General features: G+C 41.0%; 1 protein-coding gene across 3 annotated transcripts in view; it reads right to left on the bottom strand.

Moving 5' to 3' along the window:
• Positions 1 to 18,777, bottom strand: part of SLIT3 (slit guidance ligand 3) — a 520,423-nt gene that overhangs the window by 107,690 nt on the left and 393,956 nt on the right. For all 3 annotated transcript variants that reach the window (XM_061348428.1, XM_061348427.1, XM_061348429.1), the window contains exons 18-20: positions 11,071 to 11,214; positions 7,806 to 7,949; positions 2,415 to 2,578 (exon numbers count right to left, since the gene is read on the bottom strand). In XM_061348428.1, coding sequence (XP_061204412.1) covers positions 2,415 to 2,578; positions 7,806 to 7,949; positions 11,071 to 11,214 — 452 coding nt within the window. The remainder of the gene's footprint in view (positions 1 to 2,414; positions 2,579 to 7,805; positions 7,950 to 11,070; positions 11,215 to 18,777) is intronic.

The raw sequence follows: 18,777 nt of genomic DNA, 5'->3' as shown, positions 1-18,777 counted from the left end.
GAATATCTACTTCTCTCTAGTTTTTCAAATTACAGTAAAATTAGTTATGTGAATCCCAAATCCTTCCCCAGCCCAATGTACTGGCTGAAATGCAGAACTAGACCAGAACATTGCCCTTAAATTCATCTAGACAGAAGATAACTGCTATCTACTCTGCTTTAGGAGGATCTTTTTTAAATTCAGCTTTTTAGCTGTTTATTTTTCCCTTTTTAAAGTCAGCCTGGCACTTCATTTATCATCTGAATTATAAAACCTCAGTGTTTTTGACAAGGATAACCAGGCAAAGAACAAACTGAGCAGCATACTTCCAACTGCTGGTGATCCATCTGTGCACACATAAAAATATCTACTTTCTCCAAAAGTGGTTTCAAAGATCCATAAACAGCAGATTAAATCTTGTAACAGAAGAACAATGGGCTTTCTGCAGAAGAAACCAACTCTTTGAAGTTAAGAACATTAAAGCATTGATTTTCCCTAAAAGCAACGGGCTTAGCAAAGCATAAGGCAAATGCATGCTACAGTGTCATGATGTATATGAAAGGAAACACTTAGTGGCACATTCTCTAGATGACAGCGAGAGGAACCACACAACTGTTGGTGAGTACAGGCAGCCTGAGCCGACCCACATGGAGACACAGTGCTGCAACACGCAAGCACACAACCAGCTTAACTTTGTTTTAACTGCTCAAGGACTAAGTGAGATGGGTCTGTTTCCTTTTTTGCTGTGCTGGAAGTGCCTGTGAGCACTAAGATGATAGAATAAGACTGGAAGTCCTGATGCAAGATAACAAAATTACCCACCAATGTATGGGTGGGGAATTGTTCATATCCAGAGGAACAAAGGAGCACAACCAGCCTACAGAAGAACAGGGAAGAATTTTTTTTCTCTTTTTCTCTCCAGCAGAGCTTAATGACTGGAAACTAAATTCAAAGCCTTTCATAAACCTGCAGGAAGAGCACATTTCTTCAGCATATTCAATTTTCCCTTAAGCTCTGTGTGTTACACCCTGCCACCATCTACCTTCCGTTCACCACAGCTGTCTGAGTGGCTTCCTGTGATACAGAAAGCTCTCAAGTGTAGAATGTCATTCTGTGAGCTAGAATTGATTTACTCATTTCTCCCAAACTAAGAGAAAATAATTCTTTACCAACTAAATTGGAGTCCTTTGAGCTCTGAGCCCAAGCTCCAGGGCCTGCTGCCAGACTACAACTGGTACAGGAATTCATTTCCACTCTAAGTAGGAAACTTCTATCACCTTCATGGTCTCTGTAGAGCTATGAATAACTGCAGCTCTACCATATCTGGTCTTAAGAGGCACTCACATCCTACAAGTCAAGTTAGTCATGCAGTTATCAGTCAGTTTTTCTCCTGACTATTCTCTTTAAAATCTGCTTGATCAGAAGACAACTACCTGGAGAATCAAAGAAATGTCAGTTGTTTGCTTTTTTTTTTTTTAGTAAAACCTGTATGGATTCAGCAAAGCATCACTTTCAAATACTATCATGGCTTAAGTCCAGCCGGTAACTCAGAACTACGCAGCTGCTTGCTCACTCCCCGCTTTCTTCACCCCCAAGCTCCTGGAGGGACGGAGAGGAGAATCCAAAGAATGTAAACCCCACAGGCTGAGATAAGAGTGGCTCGGTAACTAAGGTATAACACAAAACCACTGCTGCTACCACCAATAATAATAATGATATGGGAAATAACAAGGGGAGAGAATACAACCTCTCACCACCCGCCGACCGATACCCAACCCGACTCGAGCAGTGATCTGGGCCTTCCAGGTGACTGCCCCCAGTTTATATAGTGGGCATGACGTGCTGTGGTATGGAATACCCCTTTGGCTAGTTTGGGTCAGGTGTCCTGTCTCTGCTTCCTCCCGGCTTCCCATGCCCCTCTTCACTGGCAGAGCATGAGATGGAAATGTGCTTGATAAGAGTAAACATTACTTAGCAACAACTAAAAACATTGGTGTTATCAGCGCTCTTCCCAGTCTAAAGTTGAAAACACAGCACTGCACCAGCTACTGAGAAGGAGAAAAATGACTGCTACAGCTGAATCCAGGACTGTATTCATACATGTTACTGGTGAAACTGAACAGTATCCAAAACTAAAAGACTTTCCAAGCAAGCACTGTTTCCACAGGCTTCACAGTGTTAATTAAGTGTATGAAAAAGGAAGTGGGAGGAAGGGCCAGGATCACACCAGGATTACATAAAGGAGAGCATTTGTCTAGAATAATTTATTCTTTTATTTAGATGTAGATAGTAGAAATTCAGAAACAGGAATCAAGAAGAAAAATGAACTCCTGATAGGAAACAATGATCTCCTCAGCTCTAGATGGCTCTCTTCCTCATCAGTGCTCACAGAGGTGCCAACATTATCATAATTGTCAAGAATTGGCTTTTCTTACCATCACAGGTGAAGTCCTGGACATCTACATCTTGGATTGGAATATCCTTTAAGAAAAAGGGTTTCAAACAGCGTGGATTTCCACTGACAATTCTCTTCTTCCTCAACCATTTTCCCAGCCAGGCCAAATGGCAGTTACAATTAAAGGAGTTAGCCAGCAAATTACTGAAATGGAATAAAACATAATTGCATCAAACGTGAACATACAGAAATACAAAAATAACTACAGAAAGATGATGGTTCCAAATCCAAGCTCTTTCCTGCCATCTGTTTCTCTGAGATCCTCCTCTTTTCTACAGATCAGGGAAGCTCTATGCAGGCTTCAGACTAGGACTAGGGTAATAATTAAAATATATGCATATATATGTTTATAAATCAAAGTACACACTGCTACAACTATTATTTAGAGATACTGACACCATTATGAGGGCTGTATTTCCAGTGGACTTCAACCCAAGCTACCACTCACATCCAAGTCTAAGGTCACCTCACACACTGCACCCACAAATTTTCAACAGGATTACTTGGGGTAATGCCATGGAAAAGCTTAGCACTGAGCTACACGTACCACTCCCCATGTGGCTTAGCACACCAATCCCTGCCCCAGTGTGCTCATGCTTCCCACTCACCTGTATTACAGCCCATACAAACCATTGTCAGCAGGAGCCAATGGCAACCTGAATTTGGGTTTCCTATTGGAATAGTAAGGATAGCATTCTGTATGCACAAATGTACATCTAAAAAGCAGCAGTCATCTTAGACCACTTCTTATGAAGCTTTCTAAGGTCAGTGTAGGGAAAAGAATCTGCTCTACTGGCTGATTCACTACAACCTACTCTATAGTTGCAGCCCCGCTGCAACTGTGCTGTGCTGTACCAAAGCAACCACTTGACATCCTCTGTGAGAGGGATGGATTCTTAACTCACGTTGGGTTAGCGGTATTTAAAAAAGGAAAGCCCTAGCCAGTCTGTTTTAAGCCATGAAAAAGCAGATGTGCAGCAAGTTTCTCAGTAGAGCACCTGTATCATTGATAGTATAGGAAATATGTTATTAATTCTATTTCTTAATAGGCTGTAATCGTTTCAATGAGTATGAGGGTTGTTTTAAGCATCTATCTTTCCAAGCTAACTAGAAGTAGTGCTGAGTGCCTTGGAAAAACACGTTCCTGGAGTTCTGTACTGAAATGCCTATCCATAACCTGTGCGTAAGGTGTTTTGTGACTAAACTTCAGATTAAGGAAAGAGGCTGATATTCCTTCTAAAAAATCCAGAAGGCTGACTATCTAATGTATACAGATAGGGAGAATCAATGGCCTTAGTCTAAGGTTGCCTCACCAAAAAAATACCAAACTGTCAGAGCCCCATGTATGCTAAACGAAGTATCTAAACTAACAGCAATGGAATTCTCACATCATATCTGAATATGGCCAAGAGTTGTTATTTTGGTAATACAGACAAAAGATGATAACAGAATTTCTCTAAAGCACATCATACCTTAAAGACAAAAGAAATAATTAAGGCCTTAAAGAAACAGGCACTTTAAATGCAGGTGGAGTAGCCACAGACCTTTAAGTCTTCACAACATACTTTTACAAACCTAAACATGTAGGTTTTCAGCCAACCAATTCCTTCAGAAAACAATAGTGCTGAAGACAAAAACATATGGCATAGCTGAGGTGTGGCAGCAAGAAAACAAACTCAAAGCAGGTCTTAAACTGTATAGGTTCTAGGCCAGCAGCACATACCCACAATATGACTTACAGCTGCTTTTGCATTGTAAAGGAGCATACTTCAATCACTGCACTAGCCTGGAGCTCTGGGTGTGTAATTACATGTGGATCAAGCACAGGCTGTTGTACGTTGTGTGTAGGGGGAGAACTGGGGGCAGGAGAAAACTCAGCATAATTGTTCCATAATGAAAATACTCAACCTCCTTCATGCTGACTAGGGTTTGAAAGTAAGGCTAACTTGCAGTATAAAGGTGAGAAATGAACAGGTTTTGTCAGAGCTTTCAGGCAGAATGTGCGGAAAAGTCCTGAAAGGATTACTCTAATTATAGTTACTTTCCTTCTGAATTGTTTTCCATTTTCTTTAATTCATAATGGGAACACATGCAGATGCCTTGTGTATTTTCCATGCTGACACACTTTGGCATAAGCAGAGTGTTTAAACCAAATGTTTAAACCTCCAATACTAAGTGAACCAGTGCTTCAAAGGCCACTTGTTCCACTGATGGAAGTGAGTGAGATATTCACACAACATCTTCCGTGACACAAATACATTAGAACGAACTAATTCACAATTGGAAACAAGCAGCAGGTGTTTGTGGAAAACCAGCAGCTCTGAATGTAAAGAACATTTTGCACATTTAGAAAGCAACTTGCTGGGACACAGCAAAAACTCTCAAAAGCATTCAAACGGTAAATCAGAAAATGCTCCCATCTGAACAGTAATGAACCCTTCTACAGAGGAGAGGCTGTGAGCAGCAACCCACAAAACCTCACTTTCTTCTTGGCAAAAAGGTTAACACATGAACTAAAATTTATGAAATCCTTGGATCAGAATTTGGATTATGTTTTTCTTGGGAACTAAGACATCAGGTTCTACAAATAAAATTAATAAAAAGAGAAACAAATCTCCTGTTTTGAAATCCAAGACACTGGGTAAAAAAGGCCAAATTTCTCTTGTCACGCATTACACACATCCTCCTGATGTAGCTTTACACACTTTAGGAACACCTAGATTTTGTTCTTTGTCCAACCACAGAGTGATTTGTTGCTTTAATGTAGTGTGAAGTTTAGATATGTCCTTGTGTATTTCCCATGGCAAGACCGTGATGCAACTTTTAGAAAAAATGTTGCTCTCTAGAAAGGATCATGTGGGACAAGAGATTCCCTACTTGAAAAGCACCTGAAAGGCCAATTCCTTGTGAAAGCTTAATTTTGGAATCTGGCTATTCAAGTGGAGTTCTCAGGTCATACAGAGTAATGTTGGGCAGACAAACTGTTAGAAAACTTCATCAGCAGTAATCAGAGTTTCGACATGTAAGGCACTGATTTAACCATTCAAACAGAAGCAAAAGCTGTCAAGCTTTTAGCGAAGATGTACTAACATTAAATTCACAAGTGTTTACTCCAGGACATAGACATATTTCTAAAATCATGGAGGAATACAAGTCCTGAGGAATGAAATATGCATATCCAACTGCAAGTGTCTCTTAAAAATTGCAAAGAAACCATGGAATATTAATGATTTAAATAGATTCTAGTGACCTGTTAGACAAACATACTGAAACCCATCTGCATACTGTTGAAATTAGGTTGAAAGTGTATCCTGGAATTCGGGTTACATTTATTCTAGAACAGTTTCATGTCATTCTGATGAACCAGTTCTCATTCTGGCTCCACGCAGATATCAGAATAATAATTCATGGAAAACCAGTTCTTCTCACAAATAGGCCCACTTGAGTGTGTAAAGATTGAAAGACATGACTGAACTCTCTGTATGCAGAAGTGCAGGCAGACTTCAAATTAGAACGCTATAGCAGCTAGTTTGACCAGTAACAAATAAAAACCTCCTATTTTTTTTTACCAATAACTTACAAAATACGTGTTCTTCCTCTATTAATAACCATTTGTCAGGGCATTATTTCCAGAGCTGTTTGTGTATAGATAATATGAATGAGGCTGACTCACAAAGAGCAACAACAAAAGGAGCAAACAGTTTTTAGTGCTGTAAATATGCCAAGATAAAAATGGAAGTGTTAAACTTTGCATGAATTTCTGGCTCACATTAATAGATGCAAAAATAAGTCATTACAATACCCGATTAACTCCCAAAGTGTGGGTTGAACAGGAAAAGCAGTCATACTATCTATCTTCAGTGGTGTTGTCATCTAATACATCCACCTACAGTGGAGAACTGCTAGGAAATAAACACATCTGAATTTTGAATTTATATGTGAAATAGCACTATGGCCTTAAACCAATGCCTATAGAAGTGAAAAGCATCCCTGCTCCTACCTGAAGATCAAGCACAGGGTGAAAATGTGTCAATGAACAAACTTTCATCAAGACATGATTAGGAACCTGCCATGGCCAGCATGATTAGAAATCATTGCCAAAGCAAGGCATTCTAATTAACAGCAGCTTTAACTGCTGTTGTTAGAAATAGTAATAATCTTTACCCACTACTGAAAACAGAAGAATGTGGGCTATCTTGTAACAAAATACGACAAACATGCTTTATGCAAGCAAAGTAGGGACTTTATAGACTGATTCAGAGTCACAGCTATTAAAGGTGCAAGTACAGGAGTCGCAGGCAGGCACTGCTTGCAGCACAGGGAGAACAAGCTTTCAGTGAGTTGCATGCGCTTTGAACACTGACTAGAAAACAGTCAATAAAATGAATCTGGTTGTGTCTCTCTCTTTGACCATCAATTTCAAGGAGGCTTTTGGGACTACAAAAAGTAAATGGAAGAGAAGTTATTTACGCTGCATGAAGCTAACGCAAAAATCAGAGCCAATTTGCTGGTGAGAAGTTATAACAACAGAATGAATGCATGAGCAACAAAATAACTGAGATTTAACACTACTTTTTTCCTCCAAAACATGATGGGGAATGCTTTCAAAACCTGAAATACAGTAGCACCAACAGTTTATTTTGACTGGACAATTAGGATGTAGTTTCAGGGCAGACAACTTCCATTAACAGGAACATCAGGGGCCCCATTCACAGCTGGAAACAAAGGGCAGACTTTTGTTCCATATTTATCAGTCTGCACTTTATTAAAATGGGCACACTACCGAAAGCGTGTAAACATATTTAAGAAGAAAGGGGAGTACTTCAAAGAAGGATACAGACTTATCAGAACCACTTAGGATAGGATTTTCAAGTTAACATTCAGCAGGACTTGAGTATTTTGTCCTCTTAAGCTCTTCTAAAAATCTAAGCATTAGCTGGTAGATTTCTTCTGATATTTAACTAATTTAATTGAAATCCAAGAAAGCTGTTCTTACAAAATTAGACTCTACTGAAACTAAAGCAGCTTCAGGGAGCTAAAGTGTATGATAAACTATGCACTTCTGAAGTTGCAGAGCATCTTTTACATGAACTTCTGCTGTGCATTGGATAGATTATGACAGCACAAGAGTCGCCCTGCCCCAGCCTGGCAGCCTCCAAGTGTTTTCAGCCACTCCAGCTGAAGCAATTCCTATGTTTTTCAACTGTTTTCCTAAATCCCACCTTGAATCCTCCAAACATGCAATTGCAGTAGGAGGGGGTTTTCTTTCGCTAAATGAGGTTTTCTGTATATGGACAATAAGTAGCTTGATTTTGCAAAAGCACAGAATAACAGCATCATGACATGTTCATACCATAAAAAGATAACTTACATTGTAGACAAAGAGACTAATGTGCTGAAGGCTCCGGGGGTGATAGTGCTGATGTGATTGTCATACAGAGAAAGAAGCCTCACTGAGCTCAGTCCAGCAAAGGTGTCATTGTTTATACAGCTGATAGAGTTGCTCCTCAGCATCCTGCAAGGATTAAAACAGGGAATTAGGAACTATGGGGGGTGATGGGATGGCGAGGATGGTGGTGTATGATTTCAGGATAGGAGATCCTTTATCTAGGGCATCAATGAATGCTTTGGAAAGCACTGTGCTCTATTTTTATTGATTGCTGAAGTACAACACAGCTATAGGAGGGCTACATTAATATAAACATTGTCTCATGAATTTAAAATGCCTTTCTTACACACAACATTAGAGGCTGATGATCCACACCTCAAAGTAGGCTGAAATTAACATTACAACTAGTGACAACCTTGAAATAAAAGCTAAAGTCTTCATTTAGTAAATATCTGAGAGGAAGCAAAGAGGTGTTCCAGAGATCAGTTGAGAAAGAATGCCAGAAATGTGTGACAATAGCAATACTGGCTGTATCCCATCTACTCCTTGTCGTGGATGTTTTTTGTAATCCACACTGCATAAGTATGGAAGGAAACAGCATCCTCAGCAGAAATCAAGGAATAGCTTAAGAAAGAACTCCAGACCTAACACAAGCTTTGAAATGTCATTATGCTCATTAACTGACAAGACAGAAAGCAGTAACCACCCTATAAAATGGTCTTTGCTCAGTGTTTGTACCAGATGAATCAGTGCTGTGTTTTGGATGATACGTCTCTCTAAGTTGTTATGGTAACAACGAACCCAACGATAAAGCCCAATTAATCTGAAAGGCTGTAGTATCTGGTTTCACTCCATAACAAAAAAGGCTCATATATATTTGTTACACTGCATGCCAATCAACATCTGGGGCTGTAAACATCATTACACTGGTGTGATATTCCTACTTAGTTGAAAAATTACCCAGTAATTAAAGCATACTACCAAAAATCCACAAATATATGCAGCTCATGCTGCTGTTCCGGTGAACTGATCCTGGTTAATTCCTTGGTATAAAATTCATGCAGCGAACAACGAAAATTCAGGCTCCTTTAGGAGTCTGGATTTAAATCTCAGATTGGTATCCACCAGATGGGTACTTAGATGCTACATCAATAGATACTTGAAAAATACCAAAGAGAGATTAGATATGGCTGGCAAGAAATTCACATTGTAATCACAAACACTCAGTGTTTAAGTCCTGAGCATAACATTGCTTTTGATTTACTGTTCTCTAGGTACATTTAACATCACAGGCTCCAAGGTCTCAACAGTTCTGGTCTTGCAACTGCAGTGAAACTGTGCCAGAAAAGCATCGCAGGGCTCAGACCCACACACCTTACATGTGGAGTACTAAGCTGCCTGAAAGCCAGGTCAAGATCACAAGCTCTAAAATGAAGGGGACAGTAAATAGGATAAGTAAGACCTCAGCACCAGTAGGAAACATCTGAATTCTGTATGTAAAGTATCAGACAGTAGTACTGCAAGATGGGATAACTGAATTCGGATGCCAGTCTTGCACAGTGCTTTATTACATATCAGGAAACAGTCTTTTAAAAACTGGACCATGACCCTGTCCAGTGGGGCGTCTTTATAAAAGATCACAATCTTAATGTTCAGAGAAAATCAATGAATGGATAGAAATATATGTTCCTCAAGCCAAGACCTTTGGTTTCGAATCATAGTTCACGGTGCACTGTGTGCCCTTCCTGCAGGAAAACTTATACTTACAGATCCTCATATCATGCTGTGTATATTTAGACTGCTTTATGGGCTGGGGGGAAATGTAGGTCAGGTCAGCAGGATAGCTTGAATGTTAAGCATCTTTTTATTAAAAAATGCTGAATTTTATTTAGGAGCACTGCCACAGGCTGCTTTACACTATAAAAATTAATTTAGTATCTATGGGCGCTATTTTCAAATCCCTCACTAAAGTGCATACATTAAATTAAAGAACAGACGGCTGTAACTACAGGAAAAAAATGTTAAAGGAACAGCAAAAGAAAAGTTCCCTGTTCATCTTTACAGGCCAAAGTCCTTGAAGGAAAGCTTTCTTTTTACACTTGAGTAGGGACTGAAGTAATCATGCCACTATATTCTGTAACATATTTGTTGCAAATGAATAAATCACAGATTTTAAATTGCATTTGATTCCTAGAGTCTGTTTACTGACAGCATCCACCTAGTCAAGTGCTTTCTTCCCACAGCAGGGAAGACTATGCAAGAGATGTATTTTTTATGTACACAGCATAGATACTGTCTGCCACAAATCTCTGCTGTCACCAGAAGCCTAGTCCCTGACTGCTTCTCAGGATGGTGGATGGGGTGGATTAAACGTTATCTTGAAATCTTGTTTATGATTCCTCTTCCAATATAACTTTTAATGTGAAGGTAAATTAGTGGTAGGAACTATGAGTTTACATGTGTTAGTTCTCAGAAATAAATCAGAGCAGTTGCCTAAGCACAAAAGTAATACCAAACTGATTCCTTATTCATCTGAGCTCTGTTTCCTTCACACTCTCCCCAAAGACAACCATATGAATAGTATACCCACACCATTTTTATGATACTTAGTGTGGGCAAGAAAGAGCATGCTGTGGCTAGTCCAAAGCCATACCTGTGCTTGTGGGCTACACACCTGGTGCAGAGCAAGTGGCCAGCTACCTTCTGTCAGCAGGACCTGTAACAGTTGGGTCATACCTGCTCTGAAGTAGTTTAGCTCTACCTGTTTTGGTGGCATGAATAACTTGAGTCTTTCTTTTACTTACTGATTTCTTAAGAGTTTGTAGGATATTAAAAATATTTTAGGCTCCTAGCATACTCTGGGGTTTGGTTTAAGGAGACCAACAGTTTCAATTTGGGTGGAGGCTGGGCAGAAGGATGGATTAAGAGATAGCAAATATGTTCCTACATGGCTTGTTTTCATAGGAAATAACAAAATAGAAGTTTTAAATGATTAAAGGTACCTCATTTGATCATGAATTTCCCTATCATGTTACTCCTGAAATTTCTGAAAATCTGTTTTTTTTACACAAATAGCAGATAAATCTCAAAGCTACCCAGGGCTAGAAATATATCAACTTCGTGACAGCGATGCAAAACCCTGCCTTGGAGCTTGCTGTCTAGAGACATATATTTTAGCAGGCACTACTGAACTTGAGCACTCCCACTCAACTTAAAGGGATAGAGAAAGCCAGGTCTTTGCACTTACAATGTCTTTAGCCCTGAGAGGCCTCGAAACATCCGTCCGTGCACTGACTCCAGTTGATTCTCCGTCAGAATCAGCTCCTGCACTCCTGAAGCTCCGTCAAATGTGCCTTCTCGAATATCCTTGATCTTGTTGTTGCTTAGATTTCTGGAAGGACACAGACAGTCACAATAAGAAAGTTATTACTGCTGTATTCCAAACATATGTCATCACAAGGGAAGGAGGAAGATAGGAAGAATATGTGCCTTTTTGTAGTTATCTAGATACATTCTTTCAGCAAGAGGAATGTTACAGAAGTTCAAAAGCATACCTACCGTACTTACACATAGTTTGCCTTCACTCTTCAAGACCACAGTAATATCAGATATATCAAAAGTCTTTAAGTTAATAGTATTACCAGCTTTTACACCTCATGTCATTCTTGCTTATAAATGTCTCAGGGATACAATAAGTGGGGATTTCTAACATCTGATTTATGTCCATGAATTTATGGACCACGCTTGGGACTGGGGGCTTACCTGGCAAGAATCATGTAATGTTACTGCCATGGAAATAGGTGTCACACATTGAAATAAGGCCCACTTTTATTTCGCATACTAAGACCTTTACTCTTTTTAAACTCAGCACAGGAGTAACACACAAACCTGTGTAACTTCATGTACCTGATGTAAATTCTAATAGTTGCACTCATGAACTCGCAGGTACCTCTCAAAAAGAAATGAGTAGCACTTAATTCTCAATTCACAGTTTCTGCAATATACAGCATTATTTTCTAAATATTTACTCTGCCTATAGAGTCTCAAGGTGTTTGCTTACAGATCAACCCGGGAAAAGTTCAATCTACAAAGTCAAATGAACTTCTGATGAAATGCAAAATTGCTCTTTTGAATATTTCATCTTTGTGCAAAACCCAGTGAATAGACAACTTCTGAATGACAAAACACCATCAGAGATGCATTAAAATAAATGGCTTTTAATTATTTAAAACATTTCTATAAAAGTCCTTAAGCACATTAAAACCTTGGGCTCCAGTCCTTCAAGCATCTCCTATGATGCCCTGTATAGATTACGATGAATGAACCTATTTGTTTAGGTTTATGACAGGAAACACTATTCTTCTTTTTTCTGCCTATAACAAAAAAAGAGAAAGTAAAAGACAGGCTTTTGCTCCCAAGAAGATGCCAAATTCCAACATTACTACTCATACTGAATAGCACATTATTCCATAAATGATCCCAGTAGACATGCAGCATGAGTAGTAGTTTCAGACTCCAAGTCCAGATGATATAAACAAGTGACAAGGTATCAGATTAACACCTGGGCCACTCTGCTCGTAAGAACAGGGCAATCTTGTTGGGATAAAAGTTGACAGAAGACATGGGAACAGCACAGCTTGGCCTCAGATAGAGATATGTGGGTCTTGCTCTTCGCAGAAGTCATCACTTAATAAAAGAAAGCCAAGTCTTGGAGCTGTGTTTCATGTGGGAAACTTGAGAACGCTGGTTCATGTCTGCAGAACAACTGTCAGATAGTGGGCCCTACAGCATGTGGCCCATCACCTCTTGTGCATTCTGTGATCAGAAAGAATAGGAGTATGCCAGCTATCAGCCAAAAATAACATTAAAAAATACAGAAATACTTACATGCAGATTTTGCTTTCCAGAAGTTTAGTACTTTGTGCTAACACTCACTTGGAGAGTTTATGTTCAATGTCAAAGCTAGTCAAGGAAGGATGTTCTGACATATGCATTTAATTTTGGGCCTCAGCTATTTCTCTAGTGGAAATGCTTATAGCTCAGCATCTCTTTTGAATACTGGCATAAAGAAGTGCTCCCAGTGATCCCTTTCCTGGTAAAGATCATGTCATGGTGTATATTTGCACAAAAAATACATGAACAAATAAATAAATGCTTGTAGTGGGGGGGAGGGTGAGTTACTACAATGCACAAAGGCTTTGACTTTCAGTTCACAGACTGCAAACTGACGTAGTTACCAAGTCTTATTAATATTTTTAATATCTAAAAGATATTTAGTCACTTGGGTGCAATTTTAATAGATGATTCAAAGCAAAAGTAAGAGCAAATACTAGAGAAAAAAGGCTGGCCATAATTTGTAAAGAAATCAGGACTTTCATGCAATCCAAACCATCTGAATTTTAATTGCTGCCAAAGAACTCCTGCAGATAGGCAAGTTCACTCAGCTGAGTTAATCATGTCGGATCATTTCAACAACACAGAACTATCCAATAATATGCTAGTGGTGTTAGGAGAAGACAGTTTTATAAACCTTTCCCATGCAAAAGATTTGAAAATCCAAGATCAAATGCTATGGTGAAACTTGCAAGTTGCAAGGCAGAGAAGAGACAAGCTTTACAATAATAAATAGGCAAAGGAGGCCAGGTTGGACAGGACTTAGAGCAAGCTGCTCTAGTGGAAGGTGTCCCTGCCTGGGGCAGGGGATGAAACTGCATGAGCTTTAAGGTTCCTTCCAACGCAAATCAGTCTGGGATTCTATGACTGTCAAAGCAGATGTTCTGCCAACATGGATTTCTTTATTTATCTTACTGAATTAAAGCTTCCCATAATGGAATACAAAGACAAAGAAAAGGTAGAGGACAGCTCTCATTTACTAAAAAAAATTCTAAATGTGTCCTCCTGGAATCCTGCCCTATTTGAATAACAAACACGAGGAATTACGTACTCTTCAGTCTACAGTTGCCAGCAAAAATGATCAGCTGACACAATCCTTGAAAGATGAAGGCACTGAAACTTCGGCCTGCCGCTCAGGAGAGCTCTACATCATCCTTCCCAGCACTAAAGAACTTCCAATATATGATCATGGCACTTGATAAGGAATTTACCTAATTGTTTTTAATCAGAAAAACACTTCTGAGACTTTACAGCAAAGTCCATTATAGAAAAGCCAATCCTCTTACAATGCTCAGCTTTTGTAAGGAATTCTTGACATACTGGAGGACAATGAAAAAGAAAATGGATCTTGAGGATTTCTCATGATACCTGTGCCCTCTGGCAGTGCCTAAATGGGAACCTATAGCAACCTGGTCACACAAGAAAGGTTATTGCTTCCATAAGAACTCTGATTTACCCTGGTGATAATGTTTAATCCTATTTGCAGACTTTTCTTTTGGGTAAGAGGTCAAAAGAAGTTTTCAGAAAGCCTGGGTTTACTTTATGTGGGGCTGTGAATAGGAAATGAACAGATCCAAGGAGGTATCAAGGTGACATTGCTCACACAGCTCACTTTCCAGTCAGATTTTACTTACTTTATGGTCACGGTTTATAATAGCATTATTTCTGTGGACCTTACAGCTTCAACACAGAACAAGCTGGACTCTAAGTCAGACTTAGCAGAATCATTCATGCTGCTGGACCTGCTGGGTGAAATTTTAGATTCCAGCATGCTATCCATTGCTACCCTCCCCCAAGAACCACCACCAGAGCAAGCTGTTCTTAGACACAGAATGACACTGAAAGTCTTAAGTACTACAGGCAGACAGTGAAGTACATCCAGTGACACTCCTATGTTCATCCAGCAGAGCAGACTGATGGCCTCACTCGAAAAAAAAAATGAGGCACATAGTGAGCCCAAATCATGGAATCCCAGACTGGTTTGTGTTGGAAGGGACCTTAAAGCTCACCCAGTTTCTGGGGTTCCATGGGCAGGGACACCTTCCACTGGAGCAGCTTGCTCCAAGCCCCTGTGTCCAACCTGGCCTTGAGCACTGCCAGGGATGGGGCAGCCACAGCTTCTCTGGGCACCCTGTGCCAGCGCCTCAGCACCCTCACAGGAAGAGGTTCTGCCTTATCTCTAACCTGAATTTCTCCTGTTTCAGTTTGAGCCCATCACCCCTTGTCCTATCACTACAGTCCCTAATGAAGAGTCCCTCTCCAACATCCCTATAGGCTCCCTTCAGATACTGGAAGCTGCTATGAGGTCTCCATACAGCTTCTCCTCTCCAGGCTGAACAGCCCCAACTTTCTCAGCCTGTCTCCATACAGGAGGTGCTCCAGTCCCCTGATCATCCTTGTGGCCTCCTCTGGACTTGTTCCAACAGCTCCATATCCTTCTTATGTTGAGGACACCAGTGCTGTACACCAGTGCTCCAAGTGGGGTCTAATGAAAGCAGAGTGAAGGGGCAGGATCACCTCCTTCAACCTGCTGGTCTTGTTCTCTACAATATAGTTTCCAGAAAATAAACTCTGTTCTGTAGAACAAGTGACAGATGAGTGCAACCTCCATTGCCATGGCAAAATTCATGCTTAGGGGAAGGAACAGCAGGTAACAGCTGTTTCCAAGGACACAAACTACTTTTACCTCCCCAAGAAACTTGAGATGCTGTTTTTGGATCTGACTGCTAGACTGCAAACTTTATCATGATTCAATTTTATTTTGCATGTGAAATGTGTTAAATCCTGGGCTGACACTCCATGAAATTCAATGTAGGAGAAATACTGACAGACAAATTAAGCCTCCAAAAGCAATGATACACTAGAGGTGGTTTTGGCAATACCAGCTATTGCCAAGACAGCCTGACACTTCCTAATGTAAGACCACACTTTATGTTCACTTTGCAAGTTTGGCAAGAGGTAACAGAATGAACTATTAAACGTCCCTTTCAGGTTTGAAGGTATCACCTTCTTGTTTGAATATGAGCTCACTGCCATTTTTAACTCTACAGCTGCTGGGACCTCAGTGGGAATGGCCAGTCCCACTGATCTCCTATAGGCAACAGGGAGTGGGCACGCTCTGGGCCTGATATCTGGAGCTGCAGCCTGTTCTAATGGGTCAGCATTCCATTTCAGCAAGCAAGTGTATCTCTGTGCTCCCACTGAGTTAGGTACCCAGGGGGGTTTGCAGCCTAAACCTGTTTGCCATGGCCAGAAGACCCCTCCAGGGTGTCGCTGCCAGTGGAAACCCTGAAGCACTGGAGTATTTCTTCACTTATTAACAACTTGAGGTAGTCCCAGGGAGTCATGGGGTCTCCAGGGCTTGCTTCAGGACGAATTTGGTCACTGCTGTGAGGAAAGAACAGCTCCTTCCACAAAGGTAAACCCCTGACCTCTGCAAAAGGTGGTGTTGCCCCTCACCCCTGCCTGACGTGAGATCTTGCTTGTGTGGAGTAAGATCTCTCTTGGGCAACACAGTCCTCTGTACAAGGCAGATGCTTCCAGCTCCCAGGGCTGGCAGACAGCAGATCCTGCAGCCTTTCTATCTCACAAGGACAGGATATTCCCAAAATCTCAAGTCACAGATGTGCTCTCAATCTCATGGAGCTCAGAAATTCAGCCTTGTATTCAGAATCACAGAGTCATAAAACAGTTAGGGTTGGAAAGGACCACCTAGTTCCAAGCCCCCTGCCATGTGCAGGGACACCTCACACTAAACCATGTCACGCAAGACTCCATCAAACGTGGCCTTGAACACTGCCAGGGATGGGGCAGCCACAGCTTCTCTGGGAACCCTGTGCCAGTGCCTCAGCACCCCCAAATGGAAGAGCTTCTGCCTTATCTCTAACCTGAACTTCCCCTGTTTCAGTTTGAACCCATCACCCCTTGTCCTACCACTACAGTCCCTAATGAAGAGTCCATCCCCAGCACCCCTATAGGCCCCCTTCAGATACTGGAAGGCTGCTATGAGATCTCCACGCAGCCTTCTCTTCTCCAGGATGAACAGCCCCAACTTTCTCAGACTATCTTCATGCAGGAGGTGCTCCAGCCCCTGATCATCCTCATGGCATCCTCAGGAATTGTTCCAACAGTTCCATGTCCTTTTTATGTTGAGGACACCAGAACTGCACACAATACTCTAAGTGAGGTCTCACGAGAGCAGAATAAAGGGGCAGGATCACCTCCTTCGACCTGCTGGTCATGCTCCTTTTGATGCAGCCCAGGATACGGTTGGCTTTCTGGGCTGCAAGCGCACACTGAAGCTGGCTCATGTTCATTTTCTCATCGACCAGCACCCCTAAGTCCTTCTCCTTGGGCTGCTCTGAATCTCTTCTCTGCCCAACCTGTAGCTGTGCCTGAGATTGCTCCAACCCACGTGTAGGACCTTGCACTTGGCATGGTTGAACTTCTCCTGCACTGCAAGCAGATTCAAACTGCTCCTTTCAAACCACCCTGCAAAATGCTGGCAACACAGCTCTTGGAGCCTGGAAGTCACTGCAATGTGACTTAAGCTGTAGAGACAAGTTATCCCTTTGCACTTGCGAGATCAGGTGAGGCAGGATGGTAAGAATTCAGTGAAAACAACACCGTTCAAGACATTCTGGAAAACCCATAGGAGAACCCAGTAAATTACTTCTGGACTGGGTTAGATCTGTCTACAGGAAGGCACATCGCCTTTTTAGTCTACTGTAAAAAGCATCAAATATAAGGATGGATTAAAATGTAGGTTATAAACCAGCATGATGTAAATGGGATTTTGCAGCTAATTATTGAAGTGAAGGTGTTGAGTTTTGTTTTTTTAAAAGGCATATGCAGACATATTAACCTTTTAAAAATCAGCCAAGGAATCTCAGCAATTTAAATCCTAAATAACATGTGGCATAACTTTGCATTATGGGTCTGTGACCTTTACATTTCTGTATCAAGAATTCCATTTTGATTTACATTAAAATGTATTAAAACCTGGGCTGACACATCATACAATAAGGTTCAGCTTAGGAGGAACATTTACAGACAAATTACAACCCAAAAGCTAATTATACATTAGAGGTAGTATTGGCAGTACCACCTCTTGCAGAGGTGGTCTGAGACTTCCTTTTTGTTTGCATTTATTTACTTTATAACATCTGCAATATTCAAGAGAATGAGCTGCCAGTTGAGGTCCTCCTTGCGTTTAGAGGTAGACACTTTTTAGCTTTCTTTTTCTTTTTTTTTTTTTTAAAGGAAGGAAGGAAGTTCACTTACTCCAGAAAATGAAACTGACCAAAGTACCATTGTTCCCATACCTCAAACCTCTTTTTGTGGAAAGACCAAAGCACTCACACTCTGATTTCAAACTTGTTACTTGGTAACTACCATGTAGGTGTTTAATTCAAAGGATACATCTTCATTGTGAAAATGTGTTAGGATTTGGCTGAACTCTTAGTCTTTAACAAAGAGCTTTAAGATTCCTGCCACATCCAGGAAGACTATGCGACACACTTCTTTGGAAAATTTGTATTTCAGTAGCTAATTTTCCAGAGATTTTTTTTCCACTTCAGATACTTCTTCAGATGACACCTTCTGATGTCTCTCAGGACAGAGATACTGTAGTGATAGGACAAGGGGTGATGTGTTTAAACTTAAACAGGGGAAGTTTAGGTTAGAGCTCTTCCCTGTGAGGGTGCTGAGGCGCTGGCACAGGGTGCCCAGAGAAGCTGTGGCTGCCCCATCCCTGGCAGTGCTCAAGGCCAGGTTGGACACAGAGGCTTGGAGCAAGCTGCTCTAGTGGAAGGGGTCCCTGCCAGTGGCAGGGGTTGGAACTGGATGTTCTTAAGGTCCTTTCCAACATAAGCCATTCTATGATTCTATATTCTATGATAATGAGGGTTTCATCACTATTCTTCCTCCTTAACAGCAGCTCAATGAAGAGTGCATGCATCGCATTCCTGCCACATACAGGGAGTTGCTGCATTAGGACCATCAGCAGTGGCAATCCCATCCACTGGTATTTCCCTACATTTCCCTTCTTACATATATTATT

The sequence above is a fragment of the Neopsephotus bourkii genome, unplaced genomic scaffold (genome assembly GCF_033783945.1).
Source record: "Neopsephotus bourkii isolate Nb327-2 ecotype Australia unplaced genomic scaffold, CSIRO-AGI_Nbou_v1 NB_357, whole genome shotgun sequence".
NCBI lineage: Eukaryota > Metazoa > Chordata > Aves > Psittaciformes > Psittacidae > Neopsephotus > Neopsephotus bourkii.
Note: the sequence above shows the minus strand (reverse complement) of the source record. Positions and strands in the feature narration are given on the sequence as shown.